The sequence below is a fragment of the Vitis vinifera genome, chromosome 4 (genome assembly GCF_030704535.1).
Source record: "Vitis vinifera cultivar Pinot Noir 40024 chromosome 4, ASM3070453v1".
NCBI lineage: Eukaryota > Viridiplantae > Streptophyta > Magnoliopsida > Vitales > Vitaceae > Vitis > Vitis vinifera.
The window spans coordinates 17286762-17313262 of record NC_081808.1 but is presented as its reverse complement, the minus strand read 5'-3'; the positions used below and the strand labels follow the sequence as shown (position 1 = coordinate 17313262).

At 33.7% G+C, this 26501-nt stretch overlaps 2 protein-coding genes across 4 annotated transcripts in view; one reads left to right on the top strand and one right to left on the bottom strand.

The window, feature by feature from the left end:
- LOC100264986 (sterol 3-beta-glucosyltransferase UGT80A2) overlaps positions 1-12825 on the bottom strand; it is a 56622-nt gene extending 43797 nt beyond the window's left edge. Inside the window, exons 1-3 of one of the 2 annotated variants that reach the window (XM_010650972.3) lie at positions 12493-12825; positions 11049-11221; positions 9715-9951 (exon numbers count right to left, since the gene is read on the bottom strand). In XM_010650972.3, coding sequence (XP_010649274.1) covers positions 9715-9951; positions 11049-11221; positions 12493-12658 — 576 coding nt within the window. In that variant the 5' untranslated portion in view covers positions 12659-12825. The remainder of the gene's footprint in view (positions 1-9714; positions 9952-11048; positions 11222-12492) is intronic. The other variant, XM_019219524.2, reaches the window with a different exon arrangement.
- A 13165-nt stretch (positions 12826-25990) lies between these two features.
- The window catches only part of LOC104879150 (uncharacterized), a 40838-nt gene continuing 40327 nt past the window's right edge, over positions 25991-26501 (top strand). For both annotated transcript variants that reach the window (XM_010650975.3, XM_010650974.3), the window contains exon 1: positions 25991-26124. The gene's annotated coding sequence lies outside the window, so the exon portion shown is untranslated. The remainder of the gene's footprint in view (positions 26125-26501) is intronic.

The following is a 26501-nucleotide window of genomic DNA, read 5'->3' as shown; positions in this document are numbered from 1 at the left end:
GGTATTCATGGGTAATGGCTAGTTGCAATTTAAAGCAGTGGTTGCTTAATGGGTAGTTTGTGGGAACCATGGGAATTTGGGTTATTGGGTATTAGGGTTAAATTGGTTGTGGGTATGGGTATTTGATAGAAATTTGTGTATGTGGAAATTTTTGTTTTCAAGAATATTTGGGTTTTTATGAAATAAATCAACCATGGATATTGATATTAAAAAAATATATAAAATTAGACATAGATTAAAAAATTGGATACCAGAATAATATAAGAATTTAACAATTTGTTAATAATAATGTTAAAATCACAGGATATAATTAACTTTAAAAATTATAATTAATTAAATTTAGTATAGAGTGATTAAATAAAAAATAATTCTAAATATTATTTTAACTAATTTGAATGCCTATTTTTATACTAAAATAATATTACATTAATAAATGTTATTTTATTATTTTATTTTTATTTTTTTAGTGTATTTAATTGTATTTATTTTTCTGATAATCTTAATAATTATTTTAAATTTTTTTAGTTTTAAATTACTATTTTTTTGTATCGTCTAATACCAATTCGAGACACTGAGACCGATACGCCTCAAGACCTCCCGAGTCAATGACCGATACCGAGACTTTGAACCATGTTTGAAAGGCCTCCTACCCATTACTAATTTATACTACACAACCCCACCTCATAGCCATCCCAAACATCCTCAAACAAGATCCCCTTTCTCTTCCCCAACCTTTCCTATTATCACTTTTTTGCACATGGACTCTCTCAAATACAAATCTAACTCCATTTAGCAAACAAAACCAGGCTTAAAGAAAATAGATTTCTAATACCAACCACTATGCTTTTTGTCCAAGTAGCAATAAAGCAATTTACCAAGTAAGGCCTTTTCTTAGGAGCTCTACTGCCCTATAGGAAGTTTCCATGGATCTACTCTAGCCTAAAGCTTACCTTTCTTAGAATAGCCAACAAAGATATGAAGTAAATTGGAAGGCTTGACAACATGTTTTTACTCAAAGTAAGTCTCCCTCCTTTTAAGAGGTATTGCCTCTTCCACACCGAGAGCCTTATCCAAAATTTCTCCTCCACTACATCCCACACCTTCAATGATTTGTGAGAAGCTCCTAAAGGAGGCCCAATAAGGCAATGAGCAGTTTTCCCACCTTACAATCCAACATGAAAGCTAAGCCCCTCCACATTAGCAATAACCCTAATTAGTATTAGGTCACTTTTCTCTAAGTTTATTTTTAATCCATAGATCACCTCAAACCACATGAAGACCTAACTCAATTATTCCAATTGGCATTCACCCCCTCCCCACCCCTTCCACCCACCTTAAAGCCTCGTTCCCTAGTTTTACTTAAAATCTTATTAAGAGCCTACATCTCCAATATGAATAAATAAGGAAAAGGGGATCTCCTTACCTTGAACCTCTAGAGCTCTAAAAGAAATCAAAAGGAGTCTCATTGACTAGGACTAAGAAGCTTATCGTGAATATACACCATTTTATCCCTCTATTCCACTTCTGATCAAAACTCATTTTTGTTAAATCCACAATCAAGAAGTCCCAATTGACATGACCGTAGGCCTTCTTGATGTCTATTTTGCAAATAACTCCATTATCGGTGCTCTTTAACCTTGAATCAACAATCTCATTAGTAATGAAGACTGTATCTAAAATTTATCTACCCTCTAAAAAAGCATACTAATAGACTAAAACCTTTTTTCTCATCAATTTTTTAAGTCTATTGATCAAGACTTTTGCTAGAAACTTATACAATCCCCCTACTAAGTTGATGGGCTTAAATCTTTCAAGTTTTCTACTCCACCTTTTTCCAAGATCAAAATTATAGAAAGTGGAAATTAAGGGTCTATTTGAAAACTGTTTTCGAGAACAGTTTTTTGTTCTCCAAAACAGGAAAATAGGAAAACACGTTTGACAACCAAAAATTGTATTATGTTTTATGTTCTTAAGAATAGAAAACAAGGTGTTTTTAAGAAACATCTTTTACTTATTTTCTATTGTTTTCACTTATTTTTTTAGGGTAATTTTAAAAAATAATTATACAAACATGTAGAATGATTAAAAATAAAACACTAGGCATAAAAATTATTATTAAAACATATTTAAAAATATTAAAAACAAGTTAAAAACATTTTAGGTTTCCAAACAAACTTTTGTTCTATAAAAATCAGACAATAGTTTTCAAAAATTGTTCTTAAAAACTATTTTTCAGAACTGTTTTCAAAAATAGTTACCAAACAGACCCTAAATTTCACTAAAAAGTGGCTTAATCCAAAAACTCCCTGAAAAAACTATCATCTCGTTCTTCACCAAGAGGACTACTAAAACACTATAGTGAAACCATCTAGCCAGAAGCTTTATCCTCAAGCAAATTGAAGAGGGCAAAAAAAACCTTCTTTGAAATAGGCACCTCCAAGCTCCTAGAATCATCGATCCCTAGGGCTTCAAAGCTCATTTCACTAATGCTCAATCTCCATTCTCTCACTTCAAAAGGGAGGGTTTGAAAGGCCCTAGACACCCTTTCCTTCACCTCAATCTCTTTAGATAACCATTCTTCATTTACTCCGACTTTGAAAAAAAGTTTCTTCTACTACACGCATTGACCATTTTATGAAAGAATTTGGTGTTTTTATCCCCTTCTCTTGACCAAATTTCTCTTGTCTCCACATAGTTTCTTCCATTGAGGCCCACTTCTTAAACACCTACATTACCACCCTTTTGGCCTTTGTCTCTTCAACTGAAAGGACTATTTCTTGCTCCTTAGAGTCCCAAAAACCAATATGGTTCAATGCCTCCAATTGTTTGGTTGTGATATTGCCAAAAACTTCTTTGTTCCAAAATTTTAGATCCTATTTTAAGGGCCTTTAACTTTAATGCCAAAATATGCTATAAAAACCACTCACATTATAACTCAACCACTAGCTTCTTACAAGATATTTGAATCATTCCGTTTTAAGCTACATATTTTCAAATCTAAAAGGTGATTTGACCCTCTTCATCTCACCATCGTCTACAACAATGAGTGATTGGAAGTTGATTTGATAAGACACTCTGAGTCAAACTCAAAAAATTATCCTCCCACTCCTCCAACACTAAGAAATGGTCCAATCTCGAAGAGACCAAGAAACTCTACCCTTCACACCACATGAATGGCCCTCCAACAAGAGGAAGATTCATTAAATTCAAGTTCTCCATAATTTCCTAAAAAAGCCTCACTTTCCCATCCTAAAGGTAAACGGGCTGTGGGTACACCTCTTCTTCTATTTTCTAATTCTGATCGGGCTCCGGAGGGGGAGTCTTTCGATCGCCCAGGGGGTATTGAGGAGGAATTAAGGGGGGATATGTCGACTTGGTTAACAGTATATGAGGGGAACGTTGAGAATGTAGATGGATCCTGGAAATTGGGAGAGGTCAACAAGAACAGAGACGTGGCTAGGGGCAAGGAGGGGAACAATGGTGGCTTTGGTTCTCAACATACTGAAAATGAGAAAGAGGATCTATGGGAGGAAGGCAGTCTAGCTAAATTTAGCCAGTTCTTGGGATTCTCTACAGAGGGACTGGAAAAGGAGATTTTGAGCTTTTTGATTAAAATCAGAAAGAGGCGGGAAAAGATTCACAGTAAAGAACTCTTGGAAAAGACCAAGTTTGAAAGGGAGCTGAAGAGGCTGGAATGCTCTGTCAATTACGATGGGGGGAATAAGCAGAAAGCTCCTTCACAGGGCAAGGGGAACCAGTTGATAGTTGCCCGATGAAGATGAAGATTATTACCTGGAATGTGAGGGGAGCTAATGACAGCTCTAAGAGGAAAATCATTAAGAACTATATAAGGAACCAGAGGGTGGACCTAATGTGCATTCAGGAAACCAAGATTCAGGAGATGTCGGAGGGTATAGTGAGAAGTCTGGGATCGGGGAGATTCTTAGATTGGAGAGCCCTAAATGCGGAAGGGGCTGCGGGTGGCATTTTGATATGCTGGGATAAGCGGGTCCTGGAGATTCTGGACTGGGAAGAGGGTCAGTTTTCCTTGTCCTGTAGATTCAAGACCATAGAAAATGGGGCTACTTGGGTTTTTACGGGAGTGTATGGCCCTTTCACCAAAGTGGAAAGGGAGGGTATGTGGGAAGAACTTGGGGCAATAAGAGGCCTTTGGGATGATCCCTGGTGTCTCGGTGGGGATTTTAACATCACTCTGTTCCAACACGAAATGAGCAGCCAAAGAAGAATCAGCTCAGCCATGCGGAGATTTGCAAAGTCTGTGGATGATCTAGAGCTGGTGGACCTGCCCCTTCAGGGGGGAGAGTTCACATGGAGTGGGGGGCTGAATAATCAGGCGTGGGCGAGACTAGATAGATTTTTAGTTTCTCCTAGCTGGTTAGATCAGTTTAGTGGCGTCACGCAGGGCAGGTTATCTCGGCCAACTTCTGATCACTTTCCAATTGTGTTAGAGGGAGGTGGGATAAGAAGAGGCCCAACCCCGTTTAGATTCGAAAATATGTGGCTTAAGGTTGAGGGATTTAATGACATTGTTAGAACCTGGTGGCAAGGAATTGAAGTCAGGGGCAGCGCTAGTTATAGATTGGCCGTCAAAATGAAGGAAATTAAAAAGAAGCTGAATATGTGGAACAAAGAGGTTTTTGGGAGGCTGGAAACTAATAAAGCTTCAGCCTTACATCAAATAGATTTTTGGGATCGGGTGGAAAGTGAGAGAGTTTTGTCTATGGAGGAAGCTGAATTAAAAAAGGAAGCTAAAGATTCCTTTAAGAAATGGGTCCTGTTGGAGGAAGCCCATTGGAGACAGCACTCAAGGGAGATTTGGTTAAAGGACAGGGATAAAAATACGGGGTTTTTCCATAGAATGGCTAGTGCACATCGAAGACACAACGCTATGGACAGAATTAAGGTTAATGGGGAGTGGCTAGTAGAGGAGCAGGAGGTGAGAGAAGGTGTTGTGAACTCGTTTCAGCAGTTGCTTACTGAAGACATGGGTTGGCAGGCGGATATTGGTAGCATTCCGGTGGGTTGTATTAGCCTGCAAGAAGCAAAGAGTCTGGAAACCCCATTTGCAGAGAATGAGATTCACTCGGCGTTGATGGAGATGAATGGGGATAAAGCCCCTGGCCCGGATGGCTTTACTGTTGCCTTTTGGCAAGATGCATGGGACTTTGCCAAGGAGGAGATCATGGAGATGTTTAAAGAGTTTCATGAGCATAGTTCCTTTGTTAAGAGCCTTAACAACACCTTTTTGGTGTTGATTCCTAAGAAAAGCGGGGCGGAGAATCTTGGAGACTTTAGACCTATCAGCCTGGTGGGGGGGCTCTATAAACTGTTGGCTAAAGTTTTAGCTAATAGGCTCAAAAAAGTGATTGGTAAGGTGGTGTCTATTGCTCAGAATGCCTTTGAAAAGGGAAGACAAATTCTGGATGCGTCTTTAATTGCTAATGAGGTGATAGATTCGTGGCAGAAGAGGAAAGAAAAGGGTCTTATTTGCAAATTGGATATAGAAAAAGCTTACGATAGCATCAATTGGAAATTCTTAATGAAGGTCCTCCAAAAAATGGGCTTTGGGCCCAAGTGGATGGGATGGATGTGGAGTTGCGTTTCCTCTGCTAAATTTTCCATTCTTGTTAATGGAGTGCCAGCTGGGTTCTTCCCTAGCACTAGAGGGCTTCGTCAAGGGGACCCCCTTTCCCCTTATCTCTTTGTTATGGGAATGGAGGTTCTGGACGTCCTTATCAGGAGAGCAGTGGAGGGGGGTTATCTTTCAGGGTGCAATATACGGGGTGGCAGTAGAACATCCTTGAATATTTCCCACCTATTTTTTGCTGATGACACAATTGTGTTTTGTGAGGCGAGCAAAGAGCAAGTTTCTCACCTAAGCTGGATTCTCTTTTGGTTTGAAGCGGCTTCGGGTCTTCGGATTAATCTAGCCAAAAGTGAGATCATTCCAATTGGAGACGTGGAGGATATTCTTGAGTTGGCAGCTGAGTTAGGTGGCAGGGTGGGGTCTTTGCCCTCTCATTATTTGGGCCTCCCCTTAGGGGTCCCCAATAGGGCTACTTCTATGTGGGATGGGGTGGAAGAGAGGATCAGGAGGAGACTTGCGCTTTGGAAAAGACAGTACATATCCAAAGGGGGGAGAATCACTCTCATAAAAAGCACCTTGGCTAGCTTGCCAATTTACAAACTGTCTATTTTCCGAATGCCTAAGTCTGTTGCTAAAAGAGTGGAAAAAACCCAAAGAGATTTCCTATGGGGGGGAGGAAACTTGGAGGGAAAAGTTCATCTAGTTAAATAGGATGCAGTCTGTACAGAGAAACACAAGGGAGGGCTAGGATTAAGGAGAATAGCCACTCTGAATAGAGCCTTGCTGGGAAAGTGGATTTGGAGGTTCGCTTGTGAAAAGAATAATTTCTGGAACCAAGTGATCACTACAAAATATGGGCAAGAGGATTATGGCTGGAGGCCAAAGAAGGTCCGTGGGGCGGCTGGAGTAGGGGTCTGGAAGGAGATCATGAAGGAATCTGATTGGTGCTGGGAAAATTTGGCATTTATAGATGGGAAGGGTTCCAAAATCAAATTTTGGAAAGATAGATGGTGCACTGACATTCCATTGTCCCAATGCTTCAATCAACTCTTTGTCCTTGCCGTGCATAGGGATGCTACGATTGAGGAGATGTGGGATCAGGATTCGGGCCAAGGGGATTGGAAGCTTGTTTTTGTGAGGGACTTCAATGATTGGGAGATGGATATGGTTGGAGAGCTGCTTCATACTTTGAGGGGTTACAGGCCCTCCTTGGAGGATGATTCAGTTGTGTGGAGGCAGGGAAGAAATGGTATTTTCAAAATCAAAGAAGCTTACAGGCTGTTGGACAAGCCTAATGTCACAGTATTTCCCGCAAGGAGAATATGGGTGGATAGGGTGCCAACTAAAGTCTGTTTTTTTGCTTGGGAGGCTACGTGGGGGAAGGTGCTTACTCTGGATAGACTCCAGTTAAGAGGGGTGCATCTCCCGAATTGCTGCTTTCTGTGTGGTTGTGAAGAAGAGAATGTAAATCATATTCTTTTACACTGTATAGTGACTAGAGCCCTTTGGGATATTATTTTTGGGTTGATAGATGTTAAGTGGGTCCTCCCAGAAACTGTAAAGGAGACTTTAATCTCCTGGAGGGGCTCATTTGTAGGGAAGAAAAGGAAAAAGATTTGAAAATCCATTCCGTTATGTATTTTTTGGACGGTTTGGAAGGAGAGGAATAGGTTAGCTTTTAGGGGGGGTGAGTTGAATATTCAGAAATTAAAGTATTCTTTTGTCTGTAACTTGTGGAATTGGGCCAAAGTGTATCTAGGTGAGGAGTCTTTCTCCCTCATAGGTTTTTTGGAGTGGATAGCTTCCACTTAAGGGGAGGTAGTTTCTTTCTGGTCCTTTTTCTTTTTTTTTTTGAGGCTTTAGCCGTCTTGTATACTCCCTGTATGCTTTGTGGCGTTTAGCCTTTTCTAATACATATCTTGTTTACTTATCAAAAAAAAAATTCCTAAAAAAGCCTCATCATGAAAGACAACCTTGTTTAGTACTCCTTCCCCAAAGGAATCTAACCATATTAAAATCAGCTACTAAGCACTAAGAATCATCCCAAAGACATCATATAGCACCCAGCTCCAAAAAAGCAATCCTCTTGCTCCCTTTTGAATTAGCCAATACACCCCTATGAACATCCAAACAAAGTCATCTTCACAATTTTTGCCAAGAAATAGAAAACACTCCCACTTCCATATTAATCAATTCCAACACCTTGTTGTCCCAAAACATTAGAATGCCTTCTTCCAATCTTCAGCTTCCACTGCTCCCCATTCCAAGAATCTTCCTACACCCAAATCCTTAACCATCTGCATTGATGACTCTTGCACCATAGTTTCTTGTAAGTTGACTAAATCCGCCTTCTGAGATTTAATCATATGCTTAATTAACTTTTGTTTCTTCCCATCATTAACCCCTCTAACACTCTAAAAAAGAATCCTCAACTTCATCAACCAATAGGTGCTAGCTCCCAAGACCGTTCCCACATATGATCTCATTAACCCCTCTAATAGGAAGAGTTTATAATTGATCAACCATTCCAACTTCCAAAGCTCACTCTCAAAGCAAGAAGTTGAGGTTAGCTTCCTCTTCACCCCCAACATCAAACCTCTACCACCTCTTTTGGTCTCCATCTTCCTTAACAAAGAGATAATTTGCATTTCAAAACCCTTGACTAGCATTCTCTCTATCATTGCTTACTTATTATAAAAATAAAAATAAATAAATAAAAACCTCAATTAGCATCCCCATAAATTTTTCAAAAGATGTCAGTTTGTTGAAAGGCCACTCAGAGGGTTACTCTTCTGCTTCCTAAAAGTTGCTAATGTTCTCCTGCATTGATCCCACCTCCCCTCTTCTATCTACATCATTGATTCCCCCTAATTGTCTTAAAAAATTATTAGGAATCGCCATCGATGTGCCACCTTAGAGGACCATCCTCAAAGGTCCTCTTATTGTACCAGCAAGACTAGCAAACATCCCCCTCCCAACTCCCTCTAAGAGACCATGCTATTACCCCTACTCGAGACTGAACGCTTATTAACAGAGAAAGGAAAAGGAGACAAAGAGATCTCATCACCCAATGAGGAAACAAACTACTAGAAGATACCTTTGAATCATGCAACTTCAACCAATACAACTTATTCAACGATTGACTCCTTCCCCTCTATTCTCTAGGACATCGCCAACGCACAAGGTTCAAAAGTCAAGGACCCATTGCACCCCTTCGCACTACAAAAAGAAGCAAGCCAAATCCCCCTTTAGGCTCTCCTTCTTTTGTTAAAGAACAAAATGTTGGGTTTCCTCTTTCATAAACATGAACACACCAAAAATCAACAAAGAAACCAAACAATCAAAAAACCATTGCTCACATAGATAAGTGCTATTTGAAAAAGCTTTTTAAATACTAAAAAAATTAAAAATAAATAAATAAAAATATTTCATAGTCAAATGCAAAGTTTGAAGGGTGTTTGGATAGAACTCTCAAATATAGAAAAGAGAATTTAATTTAATTAAAATTTTAAAATTTTCAAAATTGTCCTTAGTTTTAATAAAAATATTTTAAAATATGGTTTCCAAACATAAATTTAATTGCACGGCAATAGTAATTGTTTCTGCTTCTATTTCTTCTCCTACTAAAGACAAAAGTTAAACCCTATTTCAAACAAGCATAAAGTCCATTTATACCCACAATAGTATAACCGTTTCTTTTCTTTTTTTAATAAGAAACAGATGTAGTATTACAAATAGATGAAAGAGTTTGAAATGAAGGATGAGAATGCTTTCTGCTGGTACAATTTACAAGCAAAAGGGCCTATACAAAAAGAGAGAGAGAGGATTTACAAGGAGAAATATAAAGAAAATAAAAAAGACGGAAAAGAGAAAAAGGGCCAATGTAAGGAACCTAATATAGCAACAACGGCGATGTCAACTTCTCTAGAAGAGGTTATTAAGACCAAATAGACTGGGTCTTAGCATAGAGATAGCATATAGATAGCATATGATCCTGAACTTTAAACTACAATTTGATTTAAGTCAATATATGGAATCAAGTAAATTCTAATGGATGTGCTTGCAAAAAAGATTTAAAAAAAAAAAGAAAGAAAACTGTGTATCACCTGTAAGCCTTTTCCAATGGCAACAAATGGCTGTACATCTCCTCGTGTTCCAACAATGAGCATTACTATTTGAAGTGGAGGTACATGATTGTCTATTGCATCCACATGTTCTTCAATGATATTGTCATTATAAGCACCTCCTGCTCCAAAATCAAGGCTTTGGGATTTCATATCTTCTGGTACTTCAAACCGGACAGTTCCATCTTTAACAGTAGCAAGCTCTCTCAATAATTTCCTCTGCAGAATTTTTAAATGGGTTCACTGTAAATCCCAAACACTTGGGCATAAAAAGAATGTTGTATAAAAAAATAATAAATCCTGTCAAACTTTGAATGGCTATAATCATCATAAGAAGAGATCACTAAACAAATCTTTCTCAAATGAGTCAAACTTTCTGATCACCTGTTTCATGATGTCAAAAACCAAAAATAAAATAAAAGAATGAAAACGAAGAAGAACCGTGAGAGATGATATTGTAAGAACAAGTAACATTGATGTGGAGATGAAGAGGTCTAAAACTAGCTTGATAATAGAATTTGAAATTAACAGTTAGGAATTAGAGATTTTCCCAAGATTCCAGCTGCGTCATTTGACCAAAGTATATTCATCTCACAAAACAAGAAAAAAAAAGTGCATCCTGAACTTGTTGAAGGAGACAGAGATTCTAGGAAGTAACTGTGGACACCCTAATAGAACTAAAATTGGGTAGGAGAGTTAAGTGAAAGCCCTCTAGTTACTGTTACAATGTTTTGGAGAGAAATAGAAAGGCTTACTACTCATCTCATCATTGCTTAGGTTAGAGTCTTTTATGTGTCATATCATACACATAAGGTTATGATTGTAATTTTTCACAATTATTAAGCATTTAGTATTAATGTATTGAGATATAGAAAAACCTCAAGTTTCTCTAGTTCCACTGCTTTCCTATTTTTCTTTTCTTTTCTCCCTTTTATCTCTTTGTTCTTAACCAAACTCAAAACTGCAGCTTGGTGTGAAAGCCCATTGAACATTGAGATTTTGACCTGATCAAAGAAGAAAGAAAAAAAGCAGTGAATCAACCTGCTCCCACTTTTTTTGTTTTTTTCCTTTTTTGGGTATCAGGACTTTGTTACCTTTGTGGATAATTTGTCTGGCAAAAACAAGAGGAAATAACTGAAAATCACCTGTCCTAATACTAAAATTGAATAAATAATTAATTTACAATAATATAAGGAGCTCATGCCAAAATCAAAATTCAGTCAGATACAACAAATGGACTAGGAATCCACCATCATCACTAGAAACAAATAAAACAAGGTGATGGAAATTATACCCAAGCTTAAAATTATGCTCACCATCTTTCTAATAGGAACTTTCCCATCCATAAATGTTAGAAATTGACTATATCTCTTCTTCTTTCTCAATGTCTCAGTATTGGTAAGCTGACTTGAAGATGAATTTGATTTTCCAGAAGTTGATGTTTCCGGACGAATAGGATTGTCTCTGGGCAAATTCCTGTCAGTAATCCCTGAGTAAAGGAGACTCAGAAATAGAAAATATAAACACCAAAAAACAAAAAACATTGCTCCCCTGCATTGATGCACATGCACTAACGGTGATGAAAGAGATAGAACATGCCAACATAAAGTTCAAACATTCTTGATGGATTGCAACATTGACTCCTCTTAGGACTAATTGGTGTGTAATAGAAACTCCAGCTCTGAAACCATAATTTAAATACAAGCATGTTGAGAGTTTGAACCAATGACCGCAACCATTAGACTTTTGTTCTCTATCAAAGACTGATAGAACAGATTAAAAAGGAAAAATCAAGCCCAACCACCAACAAGCTAAGTACTCGTACCAAAAAAATAAATACTAAAAGACAAGGCAATCATTGCCAATTGCCTCTTTTTCATTTTCAAACCCAAATGATCCATTTGATTTCAAAAAGAAAAGAAAAGAAGACACGGAGAGAGAGAGAGAGCTTTACTATATCAATACCTAATGATGAGGCTAATATTGCCCCTTTTCATTTCAAACCAAATATTCGTATTGCTCAATTTAATTTCAAAACCACCCTTTATCGCATCTGTACTCAATAACAAGATCATCATTGGCCCAGTTCATTTCAAACCAAAATAACCACCATTATTCCATTTGACTTTCAAAAAAATGCCCTTACAGCCTTCATACTCAATGGCAAGCTCATAATTGCCCCTTAAAACAACTAACATTAGTCTACTTACCTTTAAAATATTCTTACCAGATTCATGCTCAATATTAAAAAATTGCCCATTTTTCATTTCAGGCCAAAACAAACAGCATTAATTGAAATATCCTTTCCACATTAATACTCGACAAAGCCCTTGATACCCCTTGTCATATCAACCCAAATCGCACCTACACCCCTCTCATCTCAAATCCCATTTGCCAATTTCCGCATCCATATTAGTTTAATCTACTAGAATTGCTATTCACCCCTTCGCTTTCCCATACATCATCCAGCTACCCAGAAAATGATCAAACAAGAAAGCCAAAATTACATCACAAAAACCATTAGTTTAACGTCCTTGGTGCACCCATACTCGATGTGGAGGCCATTAGTGCTTGCCTCTTTTCATTTCAAACGAAATCATTCTAGATAATCTAATAATAATGATAATAATCCCATCCATTCCTTTAATTCATGATTTTCTCTCTTCCCTTACATCATCCTAGATACCCAGAAAACAACCAAGCAAGACACCAAAATTACATAACGAAAACAGATTTCCAATCAAAAATAAAAAAAAATACCCGTTACTCCTGAAGAAGAAAAGAGGTTGCCGCCTGAGGAACTGCTGTCCTCCTTGCCTTCTTCTTCAGAAATTTCTACTTCGAAATCAAAGGAAGATGAGTTCTCCACGGCTGCCATTTCCACCTCAAAATCAACGGGAAGAGATGATTCCTCAGTGGCTGCCATCACCAGCTGTGGCTAGATTTTGTAGAGAGGGAAAGAGGGTATGAATGAGGTGGAAAAAGGCGTTGGTGGGTTGGAAAATGGCCACTCACACATGGGGTTTCAGGGTGGGTGGAGTTGGGTCGCAGGAAAGGTGAGAAGAAGAAGATGCTCCCTCTCTGGCTTTACAGAAAAGAAAGGAGTAGGAGGAAAAGTTTTTAAATTATGGGATTTGTTGTGCCACGTCAGAAAAGTTCTGACACGTGGCTGGTTTCTTGAATGTCAAGTTTATGACGTGCCCGCCCCGACTTGGCTGTCGAGAACAAAGCTCGAGACAATGCCACCCTGGCTTTTTGTTTTTTCTTTTCTTTTTTTTAAGGAAAAAAAATCATATATATATATATATATGGGGCAAACTTTTGATAAAAAATAATTTTTTTAATAATTTGTTTTGAAAATGGATAATTAAAAAAAAAAAACTATTAGGTAGTTGAGATTCGAAATGTATATTCTTAAAAATAATTAAAATTTGATTTTAAAAATTATTCTTAAAAACAATTTTTTTTAAAACAACTAAAATAGGATTTGAATTCTATCACATTAATGTACTAAAATGGTAAAAATATTAATTTATGTTGTATTGTCTTATAAAAAATAATTAATGTATAAAAATCTCTTTAATTTCAAATTTTATCACATATCTCTCTAATTTTGAATACCGTTAAAGAATATTAAAATAGCAATGGTTAATCTCATTCACCTCCCTTGAAGTTTTGACTAAATCATCTAGCTCGTATAAGTTTGAAATTTCATCACCTTCCTTATTTGAAGTCAGATGGAAGATGAATGCAAATAAGAAATGAACAAAAAAAGGGAGATATTTGATGAAATGTCAAACTTATAGGAAATAAATGTATTTAGCTGAAATCTCAAGGAGATAAATGAAATTAACTCAAATAACAAATAAGAAAAGTTCGTAACTCCAAATACCCGGATTTGTTATAGTCATACATGTGATACTCCAACCGCTCCATGAATTAGTTATTCTTAAACGAGTCATGAAGGGTATAATGAACATACCTTGTCTCCACATTGGATCAAGAACGAGGTCAAAGGGATAAAAAATTACTAAATATAAAGCCATCAAACCAACCCAACCAGCAACCAATAAGGGAGGTATTTGACAAATTTTTGCATTAATGGTGGCTGTCGGTATTTAGGTGAATGAAATTTACCCAAAAAAATTTCTATATAGAAATAGAATATCTTTTACAACAATCGTTGATTTACCTAGTGTATTTAAAAATCAATTTCAAAAATTTTAAAATATGAGGTAGTAAAAATTGTTTGATACCTCAAATTTTTTGTTAATGGTTTTTTAAATAATTATTTTTCAATATAGCTTTTAAAATTTCTTTATCATATATAAAATTTACTAAGAGTGTGTGAGAAAATAAAGGTTAATCTTAATATAGAAAACACCCAAGAAGGGGGTGGGGAGGGGTGAATTAGAGTTTAAAAAATTATTTTTCAAACACAATAAATTTAAGCATAAGAAGCACAAATATAAAGAGATAAGATTAAAGAAAACAAACTCAGATTTTATAGTGATTCAACACTTCATTGCCTACATCCACTTTCGTCAAATTCCTAACCGAGTGAGGATTCTACTATACTTGAAGTTTCAACCAAGCTTTTAATCACTTTTACACTTGGATTCCAGCTCCAATGGCCTCTTACACAATCTCTTCAAGTCTCTACTCACTTGAAGGTTTTAACACTCAAATAATAAGTTTGAATCTCTCAACCTAACTTAACAATGACTCAAATACAACTCAAGGCTAGGATGAATTACAAAAGTGCACTAAAGAATATGCAAATGGAGATTTAATGCACCCAGAAAAGAATGAGAACTTTTAAGGCAAGAACAAATATGTAAACAAACAAGTGCATGTATTCTCTCTTTTATAAATGAAGTGGAGCTCTCAATTTATAGGTTTCTTACATTGGGAGCCAAAATGCCAAAAAGTAGCCTCGACAGGTCAAGTTGGGGGTCGATCGGTTCACTAGCCGTTAGAACATTTAATGTTTGGCAAGTGACAGTTGCCCTCGATCGGACCTTAAACGATGAAGCATATCACTCGACTGGGAATGAAAGGCTATTGAAAGAGAAAGAAGGTTTTTTGCATCTCTTAATCGGATCTCGACCAAAAAGGAATAACCAGTTGATTGGTACCCTAGCCCGTTGAGCCGGTTGGCCAATACCTAATTGGTTCACCATTTTTGGCCCGAAAACCAATATTTTTTTGTCTTTTTGCTTCTGACACTTAGGCAAGGTCTTTAAGTAAATTAATCCGCCAATTTTGAAACGTTTTGCTTAAGGTTCATTTGATAGAACTCAAATTTAAATGGAAATGTTACTTTGATGCATAAACCGAGTTTTAAAATATTCATGAAAATATATGAAAATCCTAAGTGCACTCATGCATTCATCTTACATATGTTTCCTATTATTAAAGGTCTTCCAATTTTCTTGATCGTGTATTCATTAGGTTATTTGATGAACTTTCAAATTAACACCTCAAATTCTTTATAATTCAAACAAATTAGTAACTTAACCATGATTTGTTATAATCAAGACACAATTAGGAAAACCATTGGGTTAACAATATGTTTAGCCATGTGATTTAAAAATAATTTTCTATTTTAAAAAACAGAAAATTATTTCTATAAATTCTTAACACTATTTGGTCATTGTTCTTTAAAAACTATTTTTAAAAAATAAAGTGAAATAAAGAATAATTTTTAGAGCATAAGTAAAAGTTGTTTTCACAAACAAAAGGAAAATATAAAAATAAATAAATAAAATTGAATATGACATCATCCATTTTCTCTCTCTATAATTTAATACTAATACCAAAAATCTTAAAATATGACATTTCTTTAAATTACGCATACATTTTTTGAATTTCTTTTAATTTTTATAACACTTTTCCATTAAGCAAATAAATTTCAAATCAAATTATATTTGATATATAAAATTTATTATTTTTCAAAAATAATTTGAAACTAAAAAACCGACTTAATTAATATTAAAAATTGATGGAAATCGATGACTGTAGACTCTTTTTTTTGCAGACTAAGTCCCATTTGCCTTTTTTTTATTGTTATTGTTTTTATTAAAAGCACAAAAAAGTATTTCATATCATCCCAGAGGGAGTTGGACAACACTTCATTTTTGGAGGAGTGGGGGGACGGTTTCCATGCTCAGAGTTGCATGGGATGCATGGCCAAGGACACCACCACCTTGCCATAGTGGTGGTTGAGATGAAGACTTTTTTTTTTTTCAGAATAGCTTCAAAAGATGAACGAAGAACAGTGGAACGGGTGGAAACTGACAGGAAATGGAAGTGATATCTGAAAGATTGACATAGAAGTAGGGGGGTTGATTGATTCAAGGAGGTGACATATGAGGGATTGACAAAGAGGGACGTGGATGAAATGGGTAGCATTGGAGGGGCAGCGGGGGGGGGGAGAGAGAGAGAGAGAGAGAGAGAGAGAGAGATGACGTTTTTTTTAGAGAGAAAAACGGAGACCTAAGTACCTAAGAAAAAACAACAGAGAGCTATAAAGGGAGTTCTGGAGAAAAGAAGAGAGCTAAACGGAGTCGAGGGAGGTCGGTGGATTCAAGGAAGAGATATTTGAGAGATTGAGAGAGAAATGGGGAACGGGTCTATGGAAAAGAAGAAGAAACATCTTAGCATTTCGGGTGGAAGGAGTGTTTCAAGACGAGCAGAGCTTGCTCGGGAGAAGTCTTGCCAAGTATGTTTGATGTTTCTAATGACTTCTAGGTTGCTCATATGCTTGCCATTATTGGTTTTTATTTTATCATTCATGTCAGATTCTGATTGAGATTATTGAGGCTATGTTATTGCTTGCTCTGTTTCATATTGTCTGCATTTCATTTTGAATATGCTAGTGTTTTTTTTTTTTACCACCAGAAGCCCATTAAATGATCCTGCAATGTGGCTCATTTTGACACTCATTTTTTGTATGTTAGTTCTTTGTTCCTTTTGGATATTATCTCCACACTTTTGCACTTGTTCATGAGTGTTCCTAGTAAATTTCTTCACTCTATCTTCTAGTTTGTCTCTTTTCTTAGAGCTTTCTGCATATTCTAAGCCCTGTACGGATCAGTTAAACTCACATTTAGATAGCAATCGATGTATGAACACTCATTCAGATAGGGCTCAAGTTAGAAACAACAGTTGTGCCATGAATTTTTGTGAAGACCATGCTATATCTGCTTTGTACCTAATAGAAAAATACAGAGAGGCCATTCATGGGGAGATAATCCATGGGACTATTGAAAATGTGGGTTCCCAATCCACATTGATTCAAAATCTTTAGGTGAAAAAGCATAAGTTCATTATGACCCCGAGATGGTAAGTGACAAAGAGCTTTTGGGAGCCTAACTTAGTGTTTGAGCTGAGGTTCTAACGTAGTGGTTAAGGTCAGGCTTGGAAGTCGCTTAGGCAAAATCTCGGGTTTAATGGACTGGGTGTAGAACCGCTACGCTGCATGTTATTTTCTTTGATACTTGGCACACTTCATGGTGATTCATCTCAACCTTTATAGCAGCAGGCTCAAACTCTACAAGTAGTGATCGTAGTACAAGAGGTAAAGGTAATGAACCGGGCTCTATTAAAGGTTACAGTCATGTGGAAGAAGACCTAGAAGACAATGAGGACAAGGATAACGGCTATGGACCGACGAGGTGAGATAGAGTTGTTGTAGGGGTTTCTGGAGTACAGCGCGCAGCAAGGTCCCAACGGTTCCTCCCACCAACTGATGACGATCTGATGACCCAAATCAAGGATGGCTTTGCTGAGGGGAAAGACTTGGTTGTGAGTGTGATGTCTGCAATGGGAAATGAGCAGATTTGTGCTCTTTGCATGTGGATAGCTTGGGGCACTGTGAGCTGGCAGATGGGTTCATTCTTACATTGAGAACAATGGTGTTCAGTTCAATGTTTATGATGGAACCGCCTTGGCAGATATGTATGCAAGGTTTGAATGCACAACGGAGGCTAGAAGGGTATTCAATAAGATGCAAGAGAGAGATGTGATCTCATGGAGTACAAATCATATGTGGGTTGGCCATCTACGAACATGCAAATGAAGCTTTTGGATGCTTTTATGAAACGCTCAACTGTGGAGTAAAGCCAAATGATGTTGTTTTCATGAGATTGTTTACAGCATGTACTCATGCAAGGTTGGTTGAGAAGGGGCTTAATTGTTTCAATACTATGGACAAGGAGTATGGAGTTTGTCCCAAGGTTGAACACTATGGGTGTGTGGTTGATTTTCTCAGCCGTTCTGGTGAACTCGACAAAGCAGAGGATATGATCTACTTAATGCCTATAAAACCCAATGTCATAATTTGGGGTGCATTGCTTGGTAGAAGTTTGGGGAAGAAGAAAACAGGGAGCTTATCATTCATGGACAAATAAGCCAACAACTGGCATGTGTCTCTTCAAGTAATGTAGGCAGTGTGATGACCGATTCAAGCAAGAAGTCCATGTGATTTAGATGATGACGAGCTGCCAGTAGAATAAACATAGTTGCATCCGAGCCCACCCCTGCATGTTTCCAATTTGCATGACCACCTTTGGCCAATCCCAATTGTCACACCTCTTTTATTTATTTATTTATTATCTCTTCATATTTTGATATCAAAGTTCAATTTTCTAAAGTTCCAATTTCCAAATTTTTTTTTAAAGATTCCATTTTCAAATAAATTTCCAAAACTCCAATTTTTAAAATTTTCCAAAATTTCATTTTCGAAATAATTTTCCAAAGTTCCAATTTTTAAATTTAATTTTTTGAAATTTCATTTTTCGAATAATTTTCCAAAACTACCATTCTCAAAATTTTCCAAAATTCCAAAAGTTCAAATCTAATCTTTAAAATATTATTTTTCAAAATTTCCAAAAATTCCAATTTCTAAATTTATTTCTTTAAAAATGTCATCTTCAAATTTAATTTCTAAAACTCCAATTCCTAAATTTAATTTTCAAAACTCCAATTCTCAAATAATTTTTGAAATTCCAATTTCTTTCAAATTTAATTTCCAAAATTCCAATTCTTAGATTTAATTGTCGAAACTCCAATTTCCAAATAATTTTCGAGATTTCAATTTTCAAATAAATTTCAAAACTCTAGTTTTCTTTCAAATAGTTTTAATTTCACTCCAATTTTTCAAATATTTTTTAATTCTACAACTTTTTCATCCTTTATTAGAGTTTTAGGTCATTAAAAATCTTGATTTTAATAAGTTTGCTGCTATTCTCATTTTGGTATGCACTTATACAAATTTTCTTCAATTTTCAAATACTTTTTTGTTTCTCTTGTTTTTTTAAATAAGCAAGAATGAGTTTTTCATAATTCCAAAATAATGGAATTTGTGAGACTAATTCATGCAAGATAAATTGGGCTTTGGTGGGGGCCCTACATATGAGTTTTCTCTTTTGATTATCAACTGTTATGCTTAATGAATATTGTTTGATCTTTTTCTTATTATTTGATATGCATGTAATATATTTTGTAGTCATTATTATCCACTAACCCTGTTTCATGATAGCGCTTTATTACCTGCCACCAAGGTATACTCTCACTCTCACTTTGTTTATTATTTCGTTATCATGACTCACTTTTGATTTATGGTCATTTTGATATCCATTGATTTTTTAGTTAATTGTCATGTTTGCTTCATCTTATTTAGTAGAGACCCATTTTTAGGAGCTTAGAGGGGTTCTATGGTCTTTACCGTACTTTCCCAATAAGTAATCTGACCCCCAAACTCAGGTTTGGTTTTTCACATACCGTCTTTTCCAAATAAGGAGTCACACCTAGGGTTTTCTTTCTTATTTTGTTTTCCCTTAAAAATAAAACAAAAAAAAGTGGTAACTCTAAGTCTTTTCTAAAAATCATCTTTTTCACTAAATAAATAAAAAACGAGTTTCGCCATCGAGTGGGAACACATTGTGCGAAATGCGAAGTTTGTAATAACATTAGTAAGTCATAGGCCAAAGTTTATCTTAAATATTTGAGTTAGTTTCTTAGTAAGATTTAATGCATTGAATTTATTAATGAATGTAGTAATTTTCAAAAATAATTTAAAACTCAAATAGTGAATCAATTAATACAAAAAATTTATGGACAAAAATTGGTCTAAAACAACTTTATTGTTTCTCTTTTATATTCAATTCTTATTTTCTGAAATTTTCACTAGTCACATGAATTCAAAATTAAACAAAACTTAATGTGTTGCATTTATAAACAAGTTTAGTAATTTTTAAAAATAACTTAAAACTTCAACCAATTAATACCATAAATTTATAAACAAAAATTGGTTTATAATGACTTTATTGTTTCTCTTTTACCTATAATCATTTTTTTCACTTGGCAAATGAACTTCAAATTGAACAAAACTTAATTTATTGGATTCATTAATGAGTCTAGTACTTTCTAAAAATAATTTCAAAGTAAAATATTGAGATAATAAATACCAGAAATTTATGGGCAAAAATTGATAAAAAATGAATATTGTTTCTCTTATATATAAAATTATTATTTTATATATATTTTTAACTAGAAAAATAAGCTCTAAATTAACAAAATTTAATGTGTTGAATTCGTTTACAAGTTTAGTAATTTTTAAAAATAATTTAAAACTTAGATAATAAACTCATTTATACTAGAAATTTATGGATAAAATTGGTTCATAATATTATTTTTTCAACACATAATTATATTTTTATAATTTTTCTCACTATAAAAATGAACTTCAAATCAAATGACACTTTGTATTGAATTTATTAATAGGTTTAATAATTTTTAAAAATAATTTGGAACTCAAAAAACTGATTTAATCATTAAAAAAAATAATAGACTAAAAGTAAAATATTATGAGTCATGACTTTACTATTTCTCTTATACGTACAGATGTTTTATTTTTTAAATTTAGATAAATAAATTATAAATTAAGTAAGACACAATTAATAATTGAAATTATTTAATTAATTTAAAAATTTTTAAGAATAATTTTTAATTCAAAAAATTGATGTAATTAACAACAGATTAAATAAAGATATTTTAGAATATTATATTTGTAATTCAATATTAAATAAATAAAAAATTGACTCATTTGCACTATTAAAAAGTTAAACTTTATTTATTATTTATTTTAAATAAAATATTGTTAAAATTATTATTTTATATTATTATTATTCATTTTTAACAAAAAAAATTGCCTTTTATTTTTAACATACACTAAAATAGTTTTTTTTTTATAAAAAATATAATTTATGAGTTTATTATAATTTTAGTATTCATGTTTTATTAAAAACTATTTATTTTTAAATTTATTTGTAATTACATAACTATTTTAATTTTTAATAAGACTTGAATTAAATTTAATTTATATTATATAAATTGAATTCGCAATGTTTTTACAAAATCAAAACAAAAAAAAAATTGTTTTTAAAAACAACTTATCCAAACATGTTTTTTGTTTTTTATTTAAAAAAAATGTTTTTAAAAGCTTGTCGAATATTCTTACTTTTATAAAACACTTGAAAATTGTTTTTTGTTCTTTAACTTAATAATAATTTTTAAAAACAAGTGTAAAAAAACATGGTCAAATAGGCCCTTATATTTTCCAATTTTAAAAATGGAAAAGAAAAATATATTTAAACAAATATTAAATTATTTTGTTAATCATTTTTTAAAATTCAAATGATTTTTTTATACTTATTTTTATGTTTTAACTCCAAAAAAAGAAAAAAAAAATACTAGGAGAATTAAGTAACCATACTCCATTTTTTTATTTATTTATAAAAATAAGCTTTTGAGAACATAAACTTTCCTATTTTTTTTTTTCAGCTTAAGTGAAAAATAATGATAATAATAATAATAATAATAATAATAATGCCTAATACATGCATTGTAAGAGTGCTAGGCAAAGATTTCTAAAAATACCCACAAACTTAATTCTTGGAGTGGCCAACTTGGAATAGCCACAGAAGCGACTTCCATATAAGCTTATGTCATGTAACTCGCTAGCCATGTTAGCATGTCACATATACATTCCACGTAAGATTAAAAAAAATATGAACAAAATAATATAAGATAAAGAAACCTTAGAACATTTCATCTTATATGTTCAATTAACCTCTTTTCATCTCCTCTCTTCGTCGATGGCAAGCTTTGCACTCATCCACTAACAACAAGCTTTGCACTCTTCCATCGATAGCAAGCTCCACAGTCCTCCATTGACCACAACCATAACCACTCCTCCATTTCGCATGCTTTATCTTCACTTCCGCAAACATTAGTTAGTGATGGAATTCACGTCCATTGGTGTCTTCGACCAATGACAAGGTTTGTATTCCTCCACCAATGATAAACTTTGCAATCCTCCACCAACAATAGTCACTCTTCTACCCACCACACTATATCTTCACATTGTGTCAATGACCTCAAAACGAAAAATCCCATTAATCCCATTTTTTGGAATCTTAACTTCCAACAAGAATGGATTTTTCCTTTGAATTTCATTCTCATTCAACATGATTACTCGAGGAAACTTCGCTAAAATCTTATCCACAGTACCATCACTAAAACCTAAACTCTTCGAACCTTCATAGACCTAGAAATATCATAAAGTCTAACTTAAACCTTTTAGAGAACTCTAAAGCATCCTGAATCATCAACGACACTACACCTAGTTGCAATATTCATTTCCTATATATCTTCAAAAATTCAAATCTCAAAAGCCTAGCACAATCACTTATCGGTGATTTTTTTTTTTTTTTTCAGAATTTGGAAGGAGAAGAGAATTCCCAAGCAATTTTTTTTTAATGATGCAATGAGATGCTTAAAAAAATCACTTTAAAACCTTTGTCACAAATTAAGTTAACTAATGCTTAAAAGATTGTATTTTAAACTATATACTAATAAAACATTTTCAATGAGAGAGAATGTGTCATTACCAATGTTTCCATGTCTAATGATCTTTCCTTTTGCATTGTCTCCAAAGGTAACATATCCTCCCGTTTCCTTGTAAAGAAAACGAACTTGGATTCATCTCTGGTCATGTGTCTTGAGCATCCACTATCTAAGAACCACTTGTCCTTCTTTAAGCCTTATAACACATAACTCAAGTGGATTTAGGTACTCGTATTTTTTTAGATCCTTGAGGGTTAGTGAGCTTGGATTTTTCAACCTAAATCTTCTTAGTTTTTGCATTCAAAGTTTTTTGAAAATCACTTCTTAAAGCGTGTGTGCTACTATGAATAAGTAAATTGATTTTTGATTCTTTAACTTGATTTGTTTCTTCATAAGTTACTTTAAGCAATCTCCATATTTCTTTAGCCAATTTACATTGACAAACTCTATTGTATTTATTTCTATCAATAGCACATTGCAAGAAATAAATAGCTTTAGCATTCAATTAAACATTTCTTTTATCATGCTCATCCCATTCATATTTGAGTTTTAGAACCATAACTTCATCAACAAGCTTTGAAGGAATAGTAGGACCATCTTTAATGATATCCCAAAGGTCAAGATCAGTTGATTGTAAAAATCATGTCATTTTAGTTTTCCAATAGGGATAATCGGTTCCTATAAAAAATGGAAGTCATTTAGTTGCAACACCTTTCATATGGGATGAACTTGATGGATTAGTCATTTTCCTTTTACATAGTTAAGTCTTAAACAAAATGCTTAGGTTTGATACTAATTATGAAATTAAGGCTAATCTAAATAGAAAAATCAACTAAGAGGGGAGGTAACTTGGATTTTTGAAAAACTTTCCAATCACTATTAATTTTGTCAAAATAAGGCACAAATATAAAGAGATTGAGTTAGAGAGAGCAACCATGAATTTTGTAGTGGTTCAACACCCCTTGCTTGCATCCATTATCCTCAAGCTCCAACCAAGTGAGGGTTCTACTATTCTTGAAGCTTCAACCAAACTTTCAATGTCTTTACATTTGAATTCTGACTCCAGTTGACACTTACATAATCTCTTCAAGTATTCATCAACTTGAAGCTTTCAATGCTAACAATTTCACTTAACAAGAAGGAAATAAACTCTCAACCTAGCTCAATAAATACTTAAATACATAAGAAAGATTAGGATGAATAACAAAGGTGCATTAGAAGGTAAGTGAGGAAAAAAATGCACCAAATAAAGAAATAAGAACTTTAATTGAAGAACATGTAGTTAGATAATTGATTGCAAGTGTTCTCTTACTTATAAATGAAATGAAGCTTTCTATTTATAGGTTTCTACCCTGGGGCATAAAAATACTAAAAAATGGTCTCATTTGGTCGAACTTCATTCGACTAATTGACTAGCCGTTGGACATTAAATGCACAATAGGTAACCGTTCGACCTTAACTGGGCAGACCTACCCCTCGACTAGTCCTTGATGAGTAACTTTAATGCATAAATTGAGTATTTAAAGATGCATGGTTTAGTATGACAGACCTAGGTGCACCCATTTATTCATTTTACACATAAATCCTAGACTTGAACAGTTTTCATATTCTCTTAAACTTGCATCCTTTGAACCCTTGATGAGTATCTTGTTTTTCCTATTGAATTCCTCAATTAAGACTTGAAATTTATCTTGATTATAAAACCATTAGTATACTAATCATGGTTTTGCTATCATCAAAAAGTGATTACAAGAACCCATGGGCTAACAAAATTAATATTAATGTTTTTTATGGAGAGATTGCTCAAAGCAAAATTGAATTAAGATTTTTTTTTGAAAAAATAAATTAAATTGAGATTATTTGTTTTAAATATATTTTAACATGTTTATAAAATCAATAACAAAAAAGGAAGTGAATTTTCATGTTTTACTTTTTATACTTAACAATAATAATAAATAATGCTATTTCGAAATGAAAATAGTTGGTTTTTATCATTCAACATAATTAAATTTAACCCATTATTGTTAATTTTATGTGAAAATTTAGCATGTAAAACTCTATAGTTTCACAAAATTTCAAAATCAATGATATAAAGAAGCACAAGACCTAGTTGACAATTATTTTTAAGAATAGTATTTTAGTATTTAGAATAGAAGCCAATTTTTAAACTTTTAGAGCACATTTGATAAATATTTGTTGAAAACTTTTTTTTTTTTTGAAAATATAATGGTTTTTAAAATTAATTTAAAATATTTTTAGGGTTTTTCAATAAATTCTAATAAAAAATATTAAGAACATGAAGAATATATAGATAAAAAAACTTTTATACACTACAAATGGAGTTTTGAGCAAAATACTATATTTGAAAAAACATAAAGTAGATTAACTTAGATTATTCTCAAATTAGTGCATTTTAGTCATTTGGGCATTTAGTCATTTGGGCATACAAGTCCGAAATTTTCTTTTACATCATAAAATCGTAGTTAGTAATTATGATTTTGAATTTTTTAAATATAAAAGTATAACAAATGATTATGGTTTTAAATTTAGTTTTAAAATCATAGTCATCAACTGTAGTTTTAAATTTAAATTTAAAGTCATAGTTGGTAATTAAGATTTTAACTACTTTTAAATTGTAGGTACGAGACACACTAATTTTGAAATCATTTTGAAAAAAGACCTATTTTATGAAATTTTTATTTTTAAATAAATTATTTTTGCTCAAAACTATAAAAAGAAACAATGCCTTTATATAGAGGGTTGACAAAAACATTTATTTTCATATATATGAGTCATTGAATGAGAATTTATTTATAATTAAAAATTATTTCTAGGAATTATTATTAAAAAATTGATTTTTGAAAATTATTTTAAAAAGTATGAAATGAACATGCGATGAATTTTAAATTGAATTAATTGATTAAAATGGCTAAAAAGATCCAAAATTAGTAAAACTAACCTTTCCCATTTTTGAATTCAAAGAATAATCAATTTTTAACATAAATATCCTTTGATATTTTTATTATTTATATGTGTTTTAATTTTTTTTTTATTTTTTCAAGAAAAAAATGAGGGTATTCTTATCCAAAATAAATATTTTTTGGTAAAAAAAAGGTAAGAGGTTATATTTGTAATTTCATGTTGCTTTTTATCCTTTTTTAAATTTAATCCAAACTCGCAAAAACTAAACACGCATGGTATCGAACTGGATATTTCCACACGCTTGGAGTCGACACGTGCGAGAAGAATGGGACGGGGGTGGGCCCAATGGCTAATGTCCACCGGACAACGACGTAAAAAGAATAAAAAACAGAAAATAAAAAATAAAAAATAAAAACAAAACGTTTCGTTTTCAATCACTCACTGATAAATGCTCACTCTCTCTCCCAAATGCCAGCAAAATAAAGGGGAATACACACACCCACGAGAGAGAAAGGGTTCAATCCGCCATATAACGTCGTTCTTCATTGCTGTTCCATGGTTTGATTCCTTTTTGTTCATTGCACTCGCTCTTGTATTTGATTTTTTATTGTATTCAACCAAAAAAAAGGAACCCATCAATTTTTTGATTCTATTTTCTTTTTGGTTTTATTTTCTTCTTTCTTTGCATGCAGGATGTTTATTTGTCAATCAGGTGTTTTGGGTTTTTGTTTTTTTTTTTGAGTTGAATTGATTGTGGTTGTATTTGCCTCTGTTTGGTTCTCGAGAAAACGCGGGAAAAAGGTAAGGAAACGAGGCAATAGGCATGTCCAGGATCGGTTTTTGGTTTTTTTTTTGCGTTCTGGGTTTCCGGAACAATGGATACCAATGTGGAAGAAGCTTTACTTTCTTTTCTTGGCTGCCTAACAGAAGACTTT